Source organism: Poeciliopsis prolifica, unplaced genomic scaffold (assembly GCF_027474105.1).
Source record: "Poeciliopsis prolifica strain line A6 unplaced genomic scaffold, Auburn_PproV2 SCAFFOLD032, whole genome shotgun sequence".
In the NCBI taxonomy this organism is placed as follows: Eukaryota; Metazoa; Chordata; class Actinopteri; order Cyprinodontiformes; family Poeciliidae; genus Poeciliopsis; species Poeciliopsis prolifica.
Window position 1 is genome coordinate 865,959 of NW_026562407.1, and position 22,012 is coordinate 887,970.

Here is a 22,012-nt window from a genome sequence, read left to right on the forward strand (position 1 = left end):
TTATAATTTGTGACTTTAAGTTGTTTTCTCTCTTTCTGTGTCCTCTTCTCAGGCGATTGGCTTTGCTTTATTTGCTGCCCTCTGTGACGAGGATTTAATCTGCGGCCGACCCATGAATCAGCTCGCCTAAACCTGCTCTTTCGAACTTTTACCCCAAGACACTTGTCTCGTCCTCGGACCGGGCAGGCCATCGGCATTATCAGTCGGACAGTTCATCACCCATTGCGTTTGGCTCGGGGTTTGATCAGACGCTCTCTGATGAGAATTAGGGCAACAAAAAAAAATGGTCTCAACCTGAGACTTTGGAGAATAACCGGCCCCATTCTGTCTAAGAGGTCTCGGACAAGAAAACGCAGAAAGATGGCGGCTGTTTGAAATCCCTGCTGCCTTGGGACTGGATAGACTTGTACAAAACAACAAAAAAAAGACTCTAAAACACGACTAAACACACAAACACGTCCCAGAAAATTCTCAAGTCCAAAGGAGCGGCAAATATACACTACATGCACATTTCCAGAGGAGGTTACACATAATAGGGATCCATAAATATCAACTCACAGAGACACAAACACATCAGCGCTCATCAATTCAAGTGGTGCGCTTTGTAAATAATGTAAAAGTTGGTTTGGATGACTTTTTTTTTGTTTGTTTTATTTCTCATTGTGGGGTTTTGCTTTATTTCTTTGTTCAACATGCCTTAAATTGTATAGCCGAGTCTTGGATGACTAACTGAAAATGTTCTCGATGATAAACCTTAGTTGGAAACCATCTTGTTAACTGTATTCAGGTTGAACAAAGTTTTCAACAGCGCTTTCGTTCTGTTGGCTAACAGAATTGTTGTGTATAGACCTCCTGACATATACATCCAATCACCTTTAAAAGTTACTAGCTAACTACAGAGTAGAGCAACAAGTCTTTAATATTTTTTTTTTCTAAATCGAACTTTGCTGGTGGTTGGACTTTTGTTGCTCTTTTGTTTTCATGAAAACGCAGAGTGAATTTGTTCGGAGTTGATTTGTTTTGTTGTTTTCTGAAGGTCTGAACTCCGGGGAGCCGAGCTGACCGGGTTGCGTGTCAATAACAAACCCCTCGCTGTGCTGCATCAGTATGGAGTTTGGGTACATTTAGTCATCCTTAAATTTCAGATACGAGTTAATGCATTTGGACTCTTTTTACACTCCTGGAGAATTGTACAATTTTAGAAGAAAAAAAAATTATATATATATATATATATATATATATATATATATATATATATATATATATATATATAGGCTTTAAAAGGAAGCTTTATAATTGGATATCTGTTGATTAAGGTTTTCATGACTAGTCCTGACATCTGTATTTTTAAGATCTGGAATTCTGATTCTGTCATCTTCTAGTTTTTGTTCAATAACTTTTACAGTAAAGAAAAAACTAGAAACATTCACAGCAGATTACTTTATAGGGGTAATAATTTTGAACGGATGTGACAGAATTGCAAGATTGCCATTTATGCGTCAAAGCCAGTGGCAGTTCCCACATTTAACCAAACAAAACCCGGATCGATACCATTTCGGAAGCAAAACTCTTAACACTTCATAACTTCTCAATAAGATCTGAAGTTTTTATCGGTTTAATACTGACTTTTTTTTCATCCCAGTCTTTGCCTGTAAGCATTTTGGATTTTAAACTAGTGATCAAATATCTGTTTGTTTAAAAAAATAATATCTATTGCAGATCAGAGACCAACTGTAGCATCTGTAGCAAGTTACTTTTTTTTTAATAGTGAAAAACTCCAGGGGGCGCTGCTCCTCATTGACTGAACATGCAATGAAGCTATAAAAATTTCCTTACAATGCAATATTGCAGGTTATTCTATTTAATATTTTTTACCTCCCAACCCACTCTAGGACATTTCTCCCTGGGTGGAGAGCAGTGAAGAAATACCACTGATCAAAACACAAGTTTCGAACATTTCTCTGATTTTCATTAAACTGTTGAAGTACGTGTCGTTGATGTCGAAAATGGTGGAAGTTCTTATTTTTGCTGCATTTAATGTGCAGGAATGGAAAGTAACCCTGATCTGCCAATCAGAGCCGCTCAAAGAAAAAACTGGCCCGATTCTTTAGATGATTGACTTCTGCCGCTTTGTTTCTATTTGAAGGTGAAGCCTCTTCGGTCCGGGGTGGTCAACTCTGGCGCTCAACATCTACCGTCCTGCAACGTTTACAAGTTTTTCTTCTCCAACACGCCTGAATTTTCTCATAAACATGTTATTTAGCTCGGTAGATGCCTGGTCAGAAGCTATTTGTGTTGAAAAGAGATTCATCTAAACGCTGCAGGATGGTCACCTTCAAGGACTGGACTTGGCCACCCTTGAACTAAAGAGATTTGAAGCGTTGAGTGTTTTTAATCAATTTATTTTTGTACCTTTGCTAACTGCAGAATGTCATTTTTAATCTAAGCAGCTGATGATTTTCGCCAACTTGCGTCTAATTATCTTCCTTAGTTCTCATTGAGAAGTTGCAGAAGACTCCATTAGGCTAGAATTGTTAAATTGCGACCAAATGTTTGAATTTAACAAGATATGCATTTGCACAAAAATAATTATTCAGAATCTACTTTAAGCAACTTTAGCATATTTTTAAGATGACATTTGGTAGTTTTAGTGCACTGAAAAGGCTTTTAATATTACATAAACTTCAGAAATGTTGTCCAAAAAAGTAAAGGAAAAAGGATGATAGGTTGCACACTTATTAAATTGATCATGTGATTCTGTTGCAGCGAATTTAAATCTGATTGTGATTTCACAGTAATTGTATCCCAGTCAGCTCAGCTCCCCTTTGGTTTGAGTCTTTTGAATGTTGTTAAAATGACAGCAAACTGTACATTTAATGAAACCGTTTCAGAAAAAGAACAAGTGAAAAAAATGTGTAAATAGTTTGGCTCCTGTTTGAAGAACAAAATAAATACAAAATAAATGGCATTTAGCTGTTCCTACTGTGTTTTTTCTTTTACAAACGCATCAGAAAATACAATATAGTTGCAGTTCATTTTGGTCAGTAATTTAATACAAAATGTATACATTTGTAACAGTGCTACATTTCGACATTCATTTATGTGAATTTTGATGACAGGTTACTGCATACTAACAAAACATTTATTTGGAAAAAGACTGGACCACCAAAGAAAAGTAAAATCTTTTTTTTTTCTTTTCCCAGTCCAGGTAAGACACAATTACAGTTACTTTTAGTTTAGAATGGACTTTACTTCACATCCTTTGAAAGTGTCAATCCATGATGTTTTTCCTTCCACCAAGTTTTTCTAAGATATGATTGGATGCTGGGCTACTGTCAGATTAACAGTCTTTCTCAGGCCTATGTAATCTATTAGGTTTCAATTCAGTAACTGAAGTACAGCTAAATACACAAAATAACTGATACCTTTTCTTTTCCCGAGATCCATTCTAAACAAAATTCTGAAGTATTCAAGAGAAAACCTGACGCGGAAGTGGAGGGGAGCAAATCTCAAATCCGTGTAAACGAATTCTCGCGATAGTTCCAAACACATGGCTACCCACTTGTGTTTACAACTTCTCGATGAACTGGTAAGCAGCGCAGAAGTTCCCTGCAAAAAAGACGTCGACTTGTATCTGCGGGCTTTCTTGTGTTCCTCGCTTGTGTGAAAACTTTTGAAGCCGCAAAGAGGGGAAAGGACACGAAGCTCAGCGTCAACGGTCAGAAGAGCTACAGCAGGTGCGTAGCTGCATACTGTTAGCACAAGCTAATGCTAACTGAAGCTAAACAGAGCTTTGGTGGCTGTTTCTATGCCCCAGACACAAAACATTTGCTTTCTCCGTCGTCAATATTAATGTGGTGGTGTGGGGGAAGCCGCAGGGCTGGAGGGAAATGTATTTGTGAATATATTTATGCAGTTAATTTAAAATAACGCCCGACCGTTTTGAAGTATCTGAGCTGTCACGACTCGCCACAGGTGTTTGGAGGAGCATTTTCAAGGCGTTTCTTTATATATATATATATATATATATATATTATATATATATAATATATATATATATATATATATATATATACTTTTTTCTTTAATAATGGCAACATTTATTCAAGTTGCAGCTTGCATGCAAATGTATACGTTGTTACGCTAAAGGTTTGTCATATTCAGTTGTCGTTGTCAGCTATTTCTTAAACCTAGCCAGTGTGTTGAAATTGTGCCTTTGCTGTGCAGTATTTTTAATTTGTTTTTGGATGTTTCTATCTTTGTGTAAAAATACTTGCTTTCCTCTCTGTGACTTTCTACTTTAATGACTAGTTCATAGGATCCTTTCAGTTCAGCGGCTCCACTGTAGATTGAATAAATGACCCACAGCGTTACATTACATGGACATGCATGTATATACAGGCAGCAATCATGTCTTTGATTTGTCTTGACACAAGCAAAAATATTCCTTGAAAACCGGGCTTTTATCTTTACCCACTTTCTGTTTTTTCTAGGTGGGTGATGTCCTCAAACCCCGACAGACTCAGCCGTCCACACTGCAGGAGGAAGCACTATCCCAGTAGCACTTACCTCACCCACGTCTGACAGCCCCCCGCCGGACTGTGGGCCTCAAAATCCTGTGAGGAGGAACGATAAAGCCATGTCTGATTCAGCTGGAGGTGGAGAGAGCGGAGGCGTGGCGGCTGGTGGGCAGGACTCTGAAGCAGATGGCGAGCCCCCTCAACAGGTCCCGACGCTACTCTGTCATTCTGAGCAGGTAGAGCAGGAGACCCAAGAGGATGAGCTTCCACCATCAGCCAAGCGCTCCAGGATGAGAGAGGAGGAGCCAGGAGATGGACCACCAAGGGAGTCTGGATCTGCACAGGGCGACACCTCCACATCGGCACAAAGTAGAACACTGAGTGTGTTTAAAAATTGGTAATGTGACAGAAATATTGTACTCAGATTTTAATTGTATTTTTTTTATAGCAACGTACGAGTTACAGCAACCTGAGGGAGAAGATCAGAGAGATGAAGACGTAGCAGAATGCCACCAGAACGGAGACGGAGGACCTGATGCTGCAGAAGGAGAGGAGACGAGACAAGAGGAGGAGTGTGATGGCGATGAAGCAGCAGACAGCCCCACAACAGGACAGCAGTAAGTTAAAGAATTTTTGCTCAAATTTTTATTTTGTACTCTTGACTTTTATTTAAAATGTCGCACAAGAGAGACAGCAGACAGAAAATGCAAAGCTAGAAGGTATTGTTTTACACATGGTGGAGTTTCAAACTATTTTGATTGCTTCCAGGAAAAATTTTAATCTAATTTTGGTTATTTTTAATTCAGTGTCATGAACTCGATGCGTTTGTTGAAGCACACATTTCTTTTTTTCTTGTTTAATCTTAAATTAAAAGAAAAATCCTTCACATGTTTTGTATACAGTTGTAGTGCCCCCATCAGGCCAAACACATGAATGTTTGTTGATTTTTAAGCTTTGTAATAATTCAGACAGTACAACATTTGAAAATCATTTAATTTGCAAAATGACAGTTTTTTTTTTCTTTTCCACAAACTTCCTTTATTTTCTACCAACATCAAACTTCGGCTGTTATGGGTGTCGTGTCTCATTTCTCTTTTTCTCCCAGCCTCAACCTGGATTTTACCCAGAATCCCTCAATGCTGACTGATTCCCGGACGGAGTACTCCAGCTTTCCAGAGAATTACCTGAAAGGTTGCAAATGGTAATCCTGATTTACAATAAACATGAAAAAAAAAACACTGGAACAGGTGGTTTTCTGAGTGATTTGTTGTATATTTATTTCTGTTTGACCTAATCACTCATAAGTTATTTTAAGTTTAGTAAATGTCTTCCTTCCACTAAAACAAATGGTAAAGGAGGATTTTCACTCTTATCAATCATGATCTTTGTGTTTTGGCAGAGACAATATTATTAACAGCTAACTCAACATGAAGCAAGTTGAGTCGATATTAAGTGAACCGTCTCCTCCATTTAGGGCTCCCGATGGTTCCTGCATCCTGACTAACAGTGCCGACAACGTTCTGCGCGTGTACAACCTCCCTCCAGAGATTTACAGCTACAGCTGGGACTCCATCCCTGAGATGGTGAGTTAGAAATCGGCGAATGTTTTTCTGTTTGGAAAATAATAGTTGGAACCATTATTGACAATTCAGATTTTAAAGAAGCAACATTTTGTGTATTTAAATATTTATTTGTAGCATCAGTTTATGTTTGAATTTATTTTTACTTTTCATGAAATTGAAAACAAAAATGAAGTGCCTTTTAGAGAAAGAGTTGGTGCTCATGGTGATGATAAAAAAGCTTTGTACTATTAGGTACTCCATGGCGTCAAAGCACCACAAACACAAATTTTCTTGAAAAACATTCCCATTTGAAATAGAAATATGATTTATATCACCAAAACTGCACACAGTAACTACATTTAATAATGTTTCCATATTTACTGATATTTATTGATGCTCTTGTGGAACAAACAGTGGAGAAAATAGTTAAAATAAGATTTTCAATAATACTTGCAGGTGTCTATTGTCTTTATTGTTTCCTAATTATTATACTAAATGCAAATATTTGATTATGCCACCTTTTGAGGTTAAGAGATAATAAATATGTCATAAAACACATTGTTGTGGTGACTCTACCAAAACCTAAGCCATTCATTCACCCAACTTTGTACCGAAACTAATCGTCTAAATATATCTGCCTGCTCAGCCGTTCATACGTCCTCTCCACCTGTCCAGCCGACCGTCTCCCTCTGCCTCAGGCGCACCAATCCATCCGCCCACATTTTGAGTCACTCGAAATGTATTTCTGAGGATTTAACGGGTAGAAGAAAATGGCCGACGCGTCTTTTTAAGATTTGCGAAAATATCGAGCGCAGAGCCAATCTCTCTTTTTCTATTATGGGCTGGCAGATCGGGATCACTGAACAAAAATAATTGAAATGTAATCCATTTTCCTCCGCAAAGATCTCCCAGCCTTTTTTCACGAGAGGAGAAAATTGAGCTTGATTTCTTTATTTCTCAAAGGCAGCCGTCGGCCTTTGAATTTTACTGCGAGTTATAGCCTGTTTTATTGCCTCTAATCCCATACAGTGGTACTTGCAAATTTACGAACGATTGAGATTTATTTATTTTTTTACTTTTTAACAATTTTATTGTCTTGCAAGGAGGTGATGTAAAAGCATCAAATTTTCCAGCCCGACAAATGAGAAAAAACGTCTCAGCTTGTGATTATATGAGGAAAAGCTGCAAGGCTCATTACTTCATAAAACCCACTTTAAAGCTCTGGAATGCTCTTAGCGTTTCCCATAAGCTCTGCACATCATTTCCAGTATTATAAAAACTCAAATTTTGCTGTTTTTAAGCTTTAACTGTATTGGTGGAGCCATGAAAAGGTTAATCTTTAAAATCAGCTTAACATGAATTGATTTTTTGAGCAACTTTTGTCTGTTTGTGGATGTTGGAGTATTTTTTTTTCTCTAAATATTTACGAGATGTGGCTTGATCAGAATAACGCCACATAAAACCATCTTCATCATTATTTTAAAGGGAGGATTGTATTTATTCACTCAGCATTTCCTCTTGAAGAGCTGTTTTTAACCTTTCTTTGTTGAAGAGAAAAAGAGAAACCTAAACTATTTACTACACATCCATTTTCAGTTACTCCATGTTCTGGTAAACGTTCATCTGATGCTTTGTCCTCTTGTGTTCCCCAGTTCCTCCAGCTTACAGACAGACCACTCTTTGCAGGCCATTAAACAGCCTTTTAAACTCAGAAGAGAAATTTATTGTAGCTCTTTTACTGAAGTCCTTGGAAATCTCATTTCATGCCTTGATACACTTTACTGGGAAGGACCAGAATCTGATATGTTGCTGTTCGTCTTATGCCCGACTGTCATTAATTTAACATTCCTGACTCTACATTTAACTTCAAATCAGCCTTCTGTTATACAAGAGCATGTGCTGTGATAATCATATCTTAGTTTTTCTACTTTTCCTCAACTTAAAATACCAAAGTTTCAATTTTGTAATGTTTTTTTTTTTAAGTTTTATTTACTGATACAGACGTACAGTACAGACCAAAAGTTTGGACACACCTTTTCATTCAATGAGTTTCCTTTATTTTCATGATTATTGACATTTTAGATTCACACTGAAGGCATCAAACTGTGAATTGACACATGTGGAAATATGTACCAAACAAAAAAGTGTAAAACAACTGAAAATACGCCTTATATTGCAGTTTCTTCAAAGTAGCAACCTTTTGCAGTGATTCCTGCTTTGCACACACTCTGCATCCTCTTGATGAGCTTCTAGAGGTCGTCACCTGAAACAGTTCACTTCACAGGTGGGCCCTGTCAGGTTAATAAGTGGGCTTTCTTGCCTTATAAAAAGTCATGAAAATGAAGGAAACCCATTGAATGAGAAGGTTGCGTCCAAACCTTTGGTCTGTACTGTATATAAACGTTGAACCCAGATGTGCAGCATGGAGTGGCGTGCAGTATGCTAGACACAGATTGGTCATTATTTGTGTCCTGTTCTTCCTGACCCAGAGCCCAGTGCTCAGGATGGCTGAAGGAGACACCATCTACGACTACTGCTGGTTCCCGAAGATGAGCTCGTTGGAGCCAGTCACATGTTTGTGAGTTGAAGCTGATATTTTCCTGCCTAACTTGAACTAGACTCTCCCAGCAGTTGGATATAAAACATATGAACATATATTTAATGCTTTTGATTTGACCACCTTCTTGTTGTGTGTTTGGTTCTCTTTTCTTATCTATATTTTCCCTGTCAGCCTCTAGACCTTCCACATCCAGATCCATCTGTCGACCAAATCCATAACGGCAATTTTTCTCCAACTTAACCACAGTAAAACTGCCATATGGATGACTAAAATGCCAGATTAAGAACTGAAAAAGCTTCAATTACTTCAGTTAAGGTCAATGTTCATTTTTCACCAATGAAAAAGAGAGACCGAGCTGAAATGGCATCAATAATTGGCTCCATTGACAAAATCACTGCTAATCTGAAAGAACTTAAAGGGTTGTTTCAGATTTGTCAAATATAATATATAAGATCTTGATGGTGCCCAAAACCTTTAGTAATATAGTCAAAGTAGGACTTAAATCTGATTGAGACGCTGTGACTTGATCTTGAACACACCAACGTGGCTGGATTGGAACATTAATGAAATGTTGGATAAAAACGACTCATCCCTGGTTACAATTAGCTGCTGCCATCAGGGCAAGTTGATTGGGATTATCTAAGCTTTTGAAACAGTTTTTTTGTATGTACTGCAGTTATCTTTGACATTAAAATAGTTTTGTTGGAAACATTTAATAGCGAAGGAAGAGAAAGGAGAAACAGAAGCTCGCGCCTTGCAAATTGGGATTAACGCCGAGTGTTTCTGGGGTCTGTAGCTAAACTAAACGACGGTTCATTTTCTGAAAGATCCTCTTTGATCTTCAGGATGTTTGCGCTCGTTATGGGAGCCGCTTGTGATGTCGGGGAAATAAAAGCTGGGAAAGCGTTCTGATGTCGCTCATTATCAGTAAAGTGTCGGCCCTCTTCCTGCCTCCTTTGAGGCCGGTGACGTGTTTTAAACGCGGTCCGGCCCGTGAGAAAGCACTCCAGAGCCCGCACGACACCTTATGGTGAGATGAGGATCCCGTTTTCATCTTCCTCTTCTCGTAATTGTGACATCACCGCGTGTGGGGTTCGGTGCCAGCAGCAACACCCAGGCTTCCTCCTCAGAAACGGCGGCGGGACCTTCAGAGGCCGAGCTAACGAGCCGGGGTCAAGCACCTGGCAGCGTTCCCCTCGTCTCCTCCTCCACCCCGTCCCTCAGCTCGCATCGCCTCCCAGTAACAAACCTCCACCCTGTGGCAGTTCCCTCTGATCACACCCGAGCTCATACACCGCTCCATGGTGGCTGCCCTCACCGATAGAGAGGAGATGCAGAGATGAAAGCCGTGTAAACAGGAGGATGATGAACAAACGTCTCATGCGGGCAGGGAACCACCAGAGAGCTTAGCGTGTTTATGGCAGGACGGAGCAGGAAGCAGATCACCTCCACCTTCGCTTCAGATGAAATATTATTAAAGGAAAAACAAATGTAGTCGCTCCTTGAACCGAGCGCTGCGTGTTTCAGATCCCCCCTCCTGAGTAGAGGGACTAAGGGTCGTCGTTACGGCGCTCGCTTTCAGGCATCGCTCCAAGCTAGCAGCAGTCTAGCATTATAATTGGGCATTTCCCAGCTCACGGGGACCGTAACGGAGCAACGCAGCAGAGGATGGGGCTAATTTTCTTTTGTCTGACTGAGCCGCCATTGCAGCCGCCGCCACGACATTTCAGCATTTGTTCAGGGCTCGATAATTAAACTTTAAAAGGCCAGGCTCGCACCGACTCCGGCCTGATTTGAATCGGTGCGACTCGTCTCTATAATGAGGCACGGTGCGTTTGCTGAGTGTTTGTTTTCAGGCATTGATACGCTCAGGCAGGTGTGTAGCAGCTGATGTTGGAGACGACAACAGGAATCAGTCTGAAAATCCTGTTTTGCAAACAGAAGATTTCAAAGCACGCAGACAGCCTGTTTGGTTTAATATTTTTTACACATTAAGCACTTTTTCCCCTAGAATGAAGGCATTCTTTTTTTCTCTTTGCTTGTTGGTATCTTTCCAGAAAAATGCCTGGAGCTGCAGTTAAGATTTATTATTAGGAGTCCTTGGTGTTTTAAATAATCTGTTTCCAATAAACTCTCTTCCTTTTATCTCAGTGCAGAGACAGCCAACGGTGTTGGAAGTGACACAAATGTTGTGATTTATGACTTCGTTTTTGTATCCCAAAGAAAAACATTTCTGGAGTTTCGAGGGCTTTGCTAAATTAGAAGAATACCTGAGATTAATGCGGAGAGGATATTTCCAGTGTTGATCATTCTTCTTTCTAACTTCTCTACTTCCGTTTATATGCTGGATGTGAGTTTCTAGGACAATCCAGTTATATTGGTACTTTGAGTTGATCTGTTGGCTGTTAACTCCTAACTAAACCCAGAATGTCTTGTGAAGTTTAAGGATATTCTATGTGATAGACCAACAACAAAGTAGATAAATATACGGAAGTGGAAAAAAATCGCTGCGTGTCATAATGGGGAATAAAAATAGGAAGCGTGGAAAGCATTAGCCTGCTGCAATAACCAATTAATTACATTGTAAATTGAAATGAGCTTGATAATTTCCATTTCGATGATTATTAATTCTTTAAAAAGCAATGTTGTTTACAGAGGCATTATATTCAATGTTATTTGAAGTTTGTTTTTATTTTTAAATAATTAGTTTATGGTTGTTTTATTATTTATTGTTTTAATTTTGGTATTTAAAAATATTTTGATATTTAAAATATCTTCCTGTGGCAGTGAATATATAAATATATATATATAGATATATCTATATATTTATATATAGATATATCTATATATATCTATATATATAGATATATATGTATATATATATATATATATATATATATTACTGGAGAACTCACAATCGTTTATCGCAATAGTTACAGGGAAAATTTATTTAAGTATTTGTCATTGCGATTGGCTTAGCCGAGTATATTACAGGTACTTTTGCCCATTTTTTCGTAAAACGGCTCAAATTTAATCAGTTCGTATTTTTGTTCTGCATGATTTTTTCCCCCCTGACCTGGAATATCACCGTTTTGTTCCAGTCTGGCCAGCAGCAGCCGCGACAACCCGGTGCACATTTGGGACGCGTATTATGGCAAAGTGCAGGCCAGCTTCCGGCCCTATAACCACCTGGACGAGCTGACGGCAGCGCACTCGCTCTGCTTCTCGCCCGACGGAGAGCAGCTGTACTGCGGCTTCGAGAAGATGGTCCGAGTCTTCTGCACAGAGCGACCGGGCCGAGACTGCGAGGAGCGCCCGACTGTGGGTCAGTCTTCGTCTTTTTCACCTTAAACCAAACCGAATATTATTTAAAATGTTATTTCTGTGTCTCCTTTCACTGAGAATTCATTGCAAATTCAGCTATTAGTTATGTTTAAGCGTTTCGACTCCCATAAGTTACTTATTATTGTAGTCATTGTGATGATTATGCTGTTTACCAGAACAGATTGAAATGTCTTTAAAGAAAAGTCGACTGACATCACATGCTGGTATTCACACCATTATTCCTGGAAAATAAAATCTTCACAGAAGCTCTAAGTGTTGGGATCCCATCTGAAGTCGGTTGTCTGCTGTTTTCAATAAGTTTGACAGCTCACTGTCGCTCCACCCTGACTGATGTCTCCTTCAACAAACCAACAAGCAGCTTTTATTATGTTCTTCAGACAACTAAAGCGAGCGAGATGTTTAGTGTGATGAATTCCTCGTTTCAGTCGCGCTCTTCAAGCATTCTCTGTCTGTTCAAAGAGAATGTGCTGACATTAACAACAGCCAGTGTCATTCTTTGTACTTAATGGAATGAAGCAACTGGACCAAAACAGACACTTTTGAAAATGTCACTAAATGTTGTTTTTATTTTTTCCAAGTCAAAGGTTGCTTTATTCCTCCCCTCAACTTGTTTCTTGTTGTTTCTCACATAAAGTGACTTTTTGATTTATGTTTCAGCAGAAAGGAGATCAAGACAAAATATGTTCACTAGAACCTAAGAAAATGCACCGTCCTTCAGTTCCAAGATTTGATATGATCAGGACTTAAAATCTTTATCTGATTCTGAAATTAGCTCCATTGAATCTCAAATGAACAGAGAAAATACTTTCAGTTAAATAAAAAAGAAGCAAGACAGGTCATGAACAAACAATTTAAAATTCTATGGAAACAAAACTTATTTATAAGTGGAGAGGTTTACAAATTTCAGTGAGAAATATGTTTGTGTGGTTCAACAGTTTTATATTTGTAAAACCTTAGAATTGCAGGTTTCACTGTCTCTCTTCAGCCTGACTCCGACGTGTCCCAGTTGAATCCATGTGAGCAGAACTCCTGCCATAATGCGTTGAAAGGTTAATCGCTCTGCTAAACGTCTCTCCCTGTTTCTCAGTGAAGAAACGAGGCCAGAGCGGCATCATCTCGTGCTTCGCCTTCAGCCCGTGTCAGTCGGTCTACGCCTGCGGCTCGTACTCCCGCTGCGCCGGCCTCTACTCCTGTCAGGACGGCACCCTGCTGGCGCTGCTGCCCACCCGCCACCACGGAGGCCTCACCCATCTGCTCTTCTCCCCCGACGGCAACTACCTGTACACCGGAGGCCGCAAGGTCGGCGCACGCACACAGACGCGTTGAAAAGAGGCAGTTGTATTGTTTTTTTTTGTAGCGTGTGATGATCCCAATTAGCAGTTAGGCCATCGCTTTTGCTTCACAGAGTGTCATGAAACCCTAAAGCTGCATAATGAGTCTCTTGTTTTGGTTTTGTTTTTGTTCTAGTTTTCGTCGTCTTTTGGCTGAAAGTGGATAATTATTTCTCCACAGATGATAACTTGTCCCAGGTGTCTGGGATTCTGGCAGCTTCATCTGCGCAAAAACCAAAACAACTGCATTCTTTGACAATGAGGTCACAATTAAAGTCCCTCCACAAACATTTTGTTCAAAGGGGGAAAAGAAATCTGACTGGTGTGTATTATGACATATTGGTAAACACCAAGATGGAGTCAGACAGTTAAGTGGGAAATTATGGCGAGTTTCTGCAAACATCTTGCAGTTTGTGGCATGCAGTGGAGGCCGAGGGGTTTTAGTTATTCTTGAATTTAGCAGCGAGTTGTCAGGCATCTTTTGAAAAGTAATCTGTAAACAGAAAATAAAAACCAGCTGCTTTGTCACAATACAACCACAATGAACTTGTAATTTTACATGACAGATGGACACAAAGACGTCCATATTTCTGAGCATATTTGACACAAATTGTCCTCTAATTTGAGAAATAGAAAGGTTGCCTAAACCAAACTTTGACCTCCAGTCAATTAAAGAAAGGTTTCTTTTTGTAGAAATATTTTTAAACTACTAAGCTGTTTGATAACTGAGATTGAATTGAAATATTTTTTTGTAAAGTCCTTTAAGACGACATTTATTGTGAATCGGCGCTATATAAATGAGCTGAATTGAATTGAAAACTTTCAGTAAAGGTGCGCCTGTCATTCTAGGACCCAGAGATCCTGTGCTGGGACCTGAGGGACCCGGGGAAAGTCGTGTTTTCCCTGAAGCGGAACGTTGCCACTAACCAGCGCATCTACTTCGACCTGGACCAGTAAGTTGATCAGAACATGTTTTCACTCGCAACCCTGATGATTCATCCTTCCTCCGCGTCCAGATCAGGCAGACACCTGCTGAGCGGAGACACCGAGGGAGCCTTGTCCGTCTGGGACACTCAGACGGCGCCCCCCGATGGAAACGAAGAGCTGCTGCAGCCACAGATCCGCTTCCAGGCCCACTGGGACTGCACCAACGGCGTCAGGTAGAATCCTTTCACTAAACTTCTGATTCAAACCGAGCTGATGCCACAACCCACTTCCTCCCACAACTTTCTCCCAACTGCTATTCATTTAGTTTGTCCTAGTTACCCACTGCAGAGAGAAAGATGAGCTTCACATTAAAAATACATAATTTAGGAGCTCAAATTTAAGCTTTTTGGTTTTAAAGCATGAAAGATTGAAACGCGCTTCCACAAATTAACAGCAGAGCAAAAGCAATGATGATTAGAGGGAATGAAGGAATTTGTCAAACTCTGATGATTTACGTTCCTTTGGTGACTCTCTAGCTGCTCTAATGTCTGATTGTCCTGCTGTGTTTTACTGTTTGGTGCTCCCAATTATCTTTCACCAAAACAAAAGACATAACAGGATCTAACAGTGAGATCAGCGTCTAATTTCACTGCAGGTTGTTGCTTAAGCATCACAGCTTTTCCAGAAATATCTCTGTTGCTAAGCAGAAATTCAGCCTCAAAACAAGGAAGCGGATAAACATCAATGCATAAGAGAAATACAGTATTACTCTAGCACAGAGGTCATGACCTCTATACGCGTCGAAGAGGAGGTCGTCAGATATCTGATAAATTAAACATTTTTTAGTGTAAGTGTTAGATTTATTAATTCTAATAAATAATATAATATCATAATGAATTGAAACTTTACTTGTTTTGCTTTTATCTCTAAAACGATACAAGTTTGGATCTGAAAAAGTTTGAAAACTTAACGTTGAAAGTGCTGAACCTGCTGGTCAGTCTAATTAGTGTCCCTAATATTGTGGCCGGTGTGGCTCTTGTTGAACCCGTTGTGCTGTAACGCCCCGCCTCCTCTCTGCAGCGTTCACCCCTTCATGCCGATTCTGGCCACCTCCAGCGGGCAGCGCCAGTTCCCCTGGCCCACCGACAGCGAGGGCGAGGGCGACTCCGCCTCCGACACCGAGGGAGGCGGAGGAGGAGGCGGAGGAGGAGGAGGCGGAGGAACGCTGCAGCAGGAGGTCCGGCAAGACAACGCACTGACGCTGTGGTGGGCCGGACCGCTGAGCCCACCCGCTGAGGAGAGCCAAGACCAGAACGCTGCAGCTGCAGAGACCTCAAGTGTCCCATTAGCTTGACCAGTTAGAGCACACAGACGGTGCTGCACCTTTGATATCTTTGGTTTTCTTCAACTTCAATATCATTTTATTCAGTGTTTTGGTTTTGCTGTTGAGCACAATTTTCTAGCCGTCAGTTTAAATAATCAGAGTCCTGTATTTTAATTTCAACAGCGTTTGCACACGCAAACCCCAAATCAGTGAAGAACCACAGTTCCTATACATTTTTATTAATGGATGGATAGTTCTACATACTTTTTTCCAGACTTACAAAATCCTAACCTTTCCAGATTTGTGTGGAACCCAGAATCCAACATATCAAACTTGATGACTCTGCATTCGTCGTAGTTCAAGTTTCATCAGGTTGGACCAAAAATCCAGTTCAGATAAAATCAAAGTTTTAATAAAAATCTGTTTTTGTTTTTCTTGTCATTTTAATCCAGAAAATCTGCTGCTGGAGTCGCTTGAATCTTCAGTGAAGGCTTGTGTCTGTGATTCGGTGTGTGTGTGTGTGTGTGTGTGTGCGTGCGTGCGTGCGTGCGTGTGTGTGTGTGTGTGTGTGTGTGTGTGTGTGTGTGTGTGTGTGTGTGTCCTGACCGGAGCTGTAACTGTGGGAGTGTTTGTTTGTGTGTGTTTGGCTCCAGCGCTGCCCTTGGAGATTGCCTCACTGCCACAGCAACAAGTGCCATTTGTTTCCCCGACCTTTGCTTTTATAAACCGAGAGTCTCCTGTTTTTCTTACCGTGTCCTTTGTAAAGCAGCTGACGTACCGAGAGCCGAGTCGCGCCTCATGCCCACAGATGTATATTTTTGTAACGCTGTGCCGATTCTCTGAATGTCTCGTCTTTGAGCGGCCAGCTTAACTCTCGCTACGCTCTGTGAAAGTCTTTAATAAGTGGGTGCAGCTGCTAAACGAGTGTTATTTTTCCTACTGTTTGAATATATGTGTGTGTGTGTGTGTGTGTGTGAGAAACACAAAACTGGTTTGAAGGAGGGATTTCTCTCCGTTTCTGTCGCCAGTGCGAGGATTCATGTTGTTGCAGGGCTTCTGTGCTATCTATCCAACATATGCCTTTTTTATAATCAGACACTTAGAAATTAATCAGTTTTTAACGCCGCCACACTTCTTTAAACTCGTCCCTGTTGCCAAGCATTATTATTTCCACTCAGTGATAATACTGTACCAATATATTCTCTACTAAGGCTCATTCAGAACCATGTGGGGCTTGAAGATGCCAAACAATTCTCCGGCTAGATGTCTCTGATGCTTCAATCCAAAGCTGGAGTGAATTAAACTCGTCTCAACTCACACTTGATTCACTGACTCGTTTTTTTCTCCTTCTGAGATCTTGTGAATACAAGACGATGCTCTGAGCCGAAGGGAACCGGGTTTATGAGCTCCTCGCCGACGGACACACACTCGTGTATCTCATCATCTGGAGCAGCGGGGACTCGCCGAGCAGAGCTGCAGGCCGAGCGTTGTTGTGTTGTGCAGGTTGCTCAGCGATCGTCTCTGCCTCGGGAGAGAGACGAAACGAGACGGAGAAATATTTTGGGAGGGGGTGCAGGAGTAGGAAAAAAAAAAAGAGTGAAATGATTGAAAGTCATTCCTCGGAAATGTAATAACTGGCTGCTCAGGAAGTGTGGAAGAAAGTTCTGTAATGTATGTTTTGTAGTGAGATTTGGGTGTTTAAAGCTGCTCTCCCTGTCTGGCTCACTGAGTTCCCCAGAAGCTTCACAGCATAAACAAGCTGTAATAATCTAAAGAGAGCGACGCGTGTTCACAGCTGTTAAAACAAAAAATGATTTACTTAAAATCTTTAGAGGTTCTTTAAATGTGATTACTATTTCTTTAAATGAGGGCATCACCTCTACAAAAGCAAAACGTTGAGAAGGTGTTTCTTAAATGAGTTTCTGTTCAGTAAAAAAAAACATCTTTAGGTTCTCGGCATAAAACAAAGTATTTTCAGTCAAATGCAGCATCTCTCCATTTTTAGTCTTTTATCCTATATGACACCTGGACGTTTGAGGAAATGGGCAGGAGTTCTGCTGCGTCCCTCCAAGATGGTCCCAAAGCCAAAAGCAATAAAAAAAAAAAAATGTAGTGAAAGTTTCATGAGTGTTTTTAGGTTTTGTGTTGGAGATCCAGTGATTCCTTGATTCTAGGGCTGCTTGATGTTGTTCTCATGTTCTCATCTGTTCTTCCACTCTGCCACCTTCAGCCTTTGTGAACAATGTCAGTTTTGTCCAGTGTGATCATCTGCCGCCAATAAAATCTGTCCAGTTGGCTAAACATTGCATTAAAGTGTAAACTGGATCTTAATAACTCAGAAAATATAATTTCGGTTATTCCGCTCCAAACAGTCCTTTGCGATATGAATGTCACACACAGTGGTGTTCAGATGATAATGTCTGAAAATATTTGTGCAGCCTAACTTGGATTCTTAAAAACATAAAAATGCTTCAATAATGAAGCTGCACAGTGAATGGCAACTATCTGACCAAAAGCAGCCAATCCTGGAGCGCCTTTCATTTTCCTTGGCACTCTGGTTGTAGCAGTTACCTGCATTCAGGTTGAACTAAAACATGCAGGATGCTGGCCCTCCAGAACCCACCTCGGGCACCCCAACACGTCAAATCACCCGTTTTGCTAAATTTAAACTGAACAAAGTTTAACATCTAAGTAAATTAGTGCTAGAATTTAAGAAAAATGTATTTAGGAGAAACTGTGTTCATAGTGAAAGCCACCATTGAATATTAAGGCATATTTAGTGTTTGAACGTCTAGAACAAACAATTTTTAGAAAGGATTCTCTGACTTTAGCTGTGATCGCTACCCTCTCTGGACACAAGAAGTCCAATATAAGCAGCTTGAGATGCACTGCGTCAGCTCAAATGTTATTCATGGCTCAGTCAAAGTCTAGACCTGCGAACCTCAACAGCATGATGCAGCCATCGCTGTGTTCCATCATAGGGAATGCAATGATTGGACACTCGGCTGGACTTGATTTTTGTTTCGGTGGCTGAAAACGTCATTGTTTTGCATCTTTTCTTTCCACCTCAGACACATGCAGATATCTTTATGTTAAAAACATCCACCAGGATACACTGCGGCTTTAACATGACACAATGTGAAAATTCTCAACGTGGATTCACTTTTTTTTTGGCTAGGAGCTGCGTCCACTTTCCGTTCTGGCTCATTTCGTGCAGTTCTCCTGAACTCCTGTCTCTGTGTGAGGAGCCCAGCAGCACAGCACAGCTGCCCATATATTTCTGCACCACGTCATGTTTATAAGGTCACGTTCTCGCTGGGTTTTACTGCCTGTACACTGATTAAGTGAAGCATTCTGACACGTGGAGGGGAGGGCTGTGGATAAATGGCAGCAGTGAATGCACAAGTAAATAAAATCAATAAGGTGTTCCTTGTAAACGAGCCGGGCTCTCGGATTAAAAATCTGGGCTTTCACTGAGCAGCTGTAACGTAGTAGCCTACTTGCCATGTTTATGACCCGCTATAAACCTGATTAATGTCCTTATTTTTCTATTTCTCGTGGAGTTTCCTCCCGTCCTCCCCTCCACCTCCATCCACAGCTACACGTTATGCTCCTCTGTGTCCTGTTGAGCTCTCAGCTGATTCCCATCCTCAATAAACGGGCTGCTGTTGATGCTCATCTGTTTTCTTCTCCTCGGGGCCAAATCCACCAGCTGCATGCGCGAAATTCTGATTACGGCATTAAACGCAGTTTACAGTAATTAAGCTTCATCACCAAACCCAACTCTCCGAAGCTCAGACATGTGAGCGAGAATAAAACACTCAAGGAAACCTCGAAGTGTCCTCGCCTGTAATTAAAATCCGAATCCACGCTCGGAAAACGCGTCTCTGCAGCCGCGGCTCGCGGAGTCCGCCGCGTTCCTCCCGAGGAGTCCGCGCGCCACTGAGCCCCTCGTGCGCCTAATGAGCCAATCCGCGTCGAGTGTCTTCCTTCCGTGTTCCTGCGCCTCCGCTTCCGTGGCCGCGCATGGAGCGTCTTCCATTAGGAGCAGCCGCGGGATGGAGAGTAATGGCATCTTGATATTAAGGAAGACATTTGAAAACAATTATTTAAATGCCTGGCCGCCTGTTGAAGCTCCTGATCCCGCAGTGAAGCACTCAAGCAAACACTCGGGAGCGTGACCTCCTCATTTTCTTCCTCCTCCTCATCCTCCTGCTCTGCGCTGCAGCTGAATTAACAGGGAGGCCATGAAGACTCCGAGGCCTACAGATGTTCACGTTGCTCTCCGGTTCGTCGCTGCTTTGAGGAGGGGGGAAGAAATGCTCTTTAGAGCATAAAACGCCTTTTTTAGAGCTTGTCAAGCATGGCATTTGTCAAAATGTCAAAGAGGAGGCGCCTTTAGCTCTGCCAGACTTTGAATGGCTTTGGCAGGCGCTTAGCGCGAGGCTTCACTCCGACCCGAGCCGGGTTGTTACATCCACTTTCCCTCAGAGTTAATAGATAATGTGCAGCGCATCCCGGCCTGCCGCTTTGCTCCCGGAGTGAGGCGTTCAGAGGCGCGTCGGAACGCATCACCGGAGAAATCTGGACGGTTCAGGGCGTTAAGACCTGTAGAGGCAGAGCTACTTTTCGTTTCGCGTTCAATTTGTGGCCTTTATTAGTTTACTGTGTAACAGACAAAAGCTGTGCCGAGGAAGCAGGGCCGGATTTACAAGGATTTGGGCCTCGGGGCTGGAAACCTTTCTGGGTTCCTGACCACAAAAGAAAAGTTCTTCCACACATTTAATAAGTAGTCATGTACATAAACTGGTTGCGAACTGATGAACCCACCTGATGATGGACGGTTTCTCCCCCCTCTGGACAACAGTAGAAAATATATCTAGCCTCTCTAGAAATGTTGTTTCTAGAGAGAAACCTAAAAGTAGATCTAAAATGGTGGTTTTATAAAAATGACAACTTTCCTATTAAGAATTTTTGAGTTGTGTTTTGTTCAACCCCCTTATTTTGATCAAAACGTATCCATGTGTTAAAGCGGCCTAGTCAAAGCTGGAGTACCCAGAGAGAACTTGCATGGGAAGAACAGAAAGACCCCAAGCTGGAATTTGAACCCAAGACCTTGTAGCTGCAAGGCACCAGTGAAAGTGCAGCCCTCCTTCAAGTCATTATAAACCTCATTTTAAGGGTGTAATAAAAAGTTATTCATTATTTCACGTAGCCCAATTTTTGCATTAACGTCCTGGTTTGACAATGAAGCAGTGTGCAGAGCTCCAAAATCTTTCCTGTGGTGGAATGGAGCCCTATTAATCTTCCCTGGATTTCCTGCTTTGACATGTGAAAATATCTGCTGTGAGAAAGATCTATAGGCAATCCGACACAATCTCCAGGGGCTTACCTCACTTATCTAATTTGTTTCTCCCCTCTCCTCGGTCCCCCTGCCTCTGACCTGAAAAATCTGTCTCAACAAGACGTTTTGAAGGATGTCTCAATTGCTAAACTGCAGCCAGAGGACAGAGCCCGCTCGGCGGGTAGAGCCATGAGCAATTCTTATCGACATCTGCAAAGTCTGAACGGGGCTGACATGTTAATCCCTCTGTGTAACTGAAGCGAGGCTGAATATATAGAGAAAGAAACTAGCATATCCACTAACAGGCACAGTGAAATACAGAGGGGGAATGCAATAAAGCAGCGGAGTTGTGTCATGATTAAGTAATGTTGGTTGTAAATGGCTGCATGCGTGAAACAAAGTCTCACTTCCTCTGTCATCTTTATGCCTTCGCCTTGTGCCTCTGAACTGATGGATTTCACACCCAGCAGAAAAAATGTGAGACACAATCATGAAGTTATAGACTTGGCTCATCGCAATGTTGAGTTTTGGGGAAGTATAACCTCTTATTTCAGCAGCATCAGCAAGGCCTATCATTATCGCCATTATTTTTAATTAGATAAGCTAATTGGGTCATAGCCTGCATTCATCAATTGCGTTTTTTTCAGTCCTATTGTGTTACATTTAGGGCATCTACCGCTAAAAGGCTGAAAATGTAGCCCATTTAAAATGAGGGCTACAAAATCTGCTTTGCTACATGTAAACTAATAGAACATATGTACTAATTAACCTACTAATATCTATATTAGTAGGTTGCCTGCTAATACCTACTAATTAACCGTGCATTACATTAGTAAAGAACTAATATGGAGTGCTCATATCGCTGCATTACTAACTATAAATAATGTATAATCAATAACTTATGACATATTCTGTAAGTAACTTTTATCACAGCTGCTAATTAACCATAACCAGTGATGAATTATTTATATTTTTCTGCAGGAATCTGACTTTGATAAGGTTTTCTGTTGACCTTTTTTAAATATAGAGCGAATATGCAACAATATTATGTTTGTTGCTTCTATTGACTATTAAACACCATATCTCACTGTTAAAAACT

The 22,012-nt window shown here is 41.0% G+C and overlaps 1 protein-coding gene across 1 annotated transcript; it reads left to right on the plus strand.

Moving 5' to 3' along the window:
• The first annotated feature begins 3,530 nt into the window (after positions 1 to 3,530).
• On the plus strand, positions 3,531 to 16,886 carry wrap53 (WD repeat containing, antisense to TP53). Its single transcript, XM_055051209.1, has 11 exons — positions 3,531 to 3,737; positions 4,494 to 4,889; positions 4,969 to 5,137; positions 5,626 to 5,721; positions 5,995 to 6,103; positions 8,572 to 8,660; positions 11,744 to 11,967; positions 13,075 to 13,286; positions 14,168 to 14,271; positions 14,335 to 14,478; positions 15,326 to 16,886. Exons 2-11 carry the CDS (start codon positions 4,640 to 4,642, stop codon positions 15,597 to 15,599), a joined length of 1,671 nt encoding a protein of 556 aa, XP_054907184.1. The 5' UTR covers positions 3,531 to 3,737; positions 4,494 to 4,639; the 3' UTR covers positions 15,600 to 16,886.
• The last annotated feature ends 5,126 nt before the right edge of the window (positions 16,887 to 22,012 follow it).

Coding starts and splice junctions, on each gene's coding strand:
- wrap53 (XM_055051209.1), top strand. CDS start 4,640: ATGTCTGATTCAGCTGGAGGTGGAGAGAGCGGAGGCGTGGCGGCTGGT. Junction 5,138..5,625: donor AGCCCCACAACAGGACAGCA/GTAAGTTAAAGA, acceptor TTTTTCTCCCAG/CCTCAACCTGGATTTTACCC. Junction 11,968..13,074: donor CGAGGAGCGCCCGACTGTGG/GTCAGTCTTCGT, acceptor CCTGTTTCTCAG/TGAAGAAACGAGGCCAGAGC.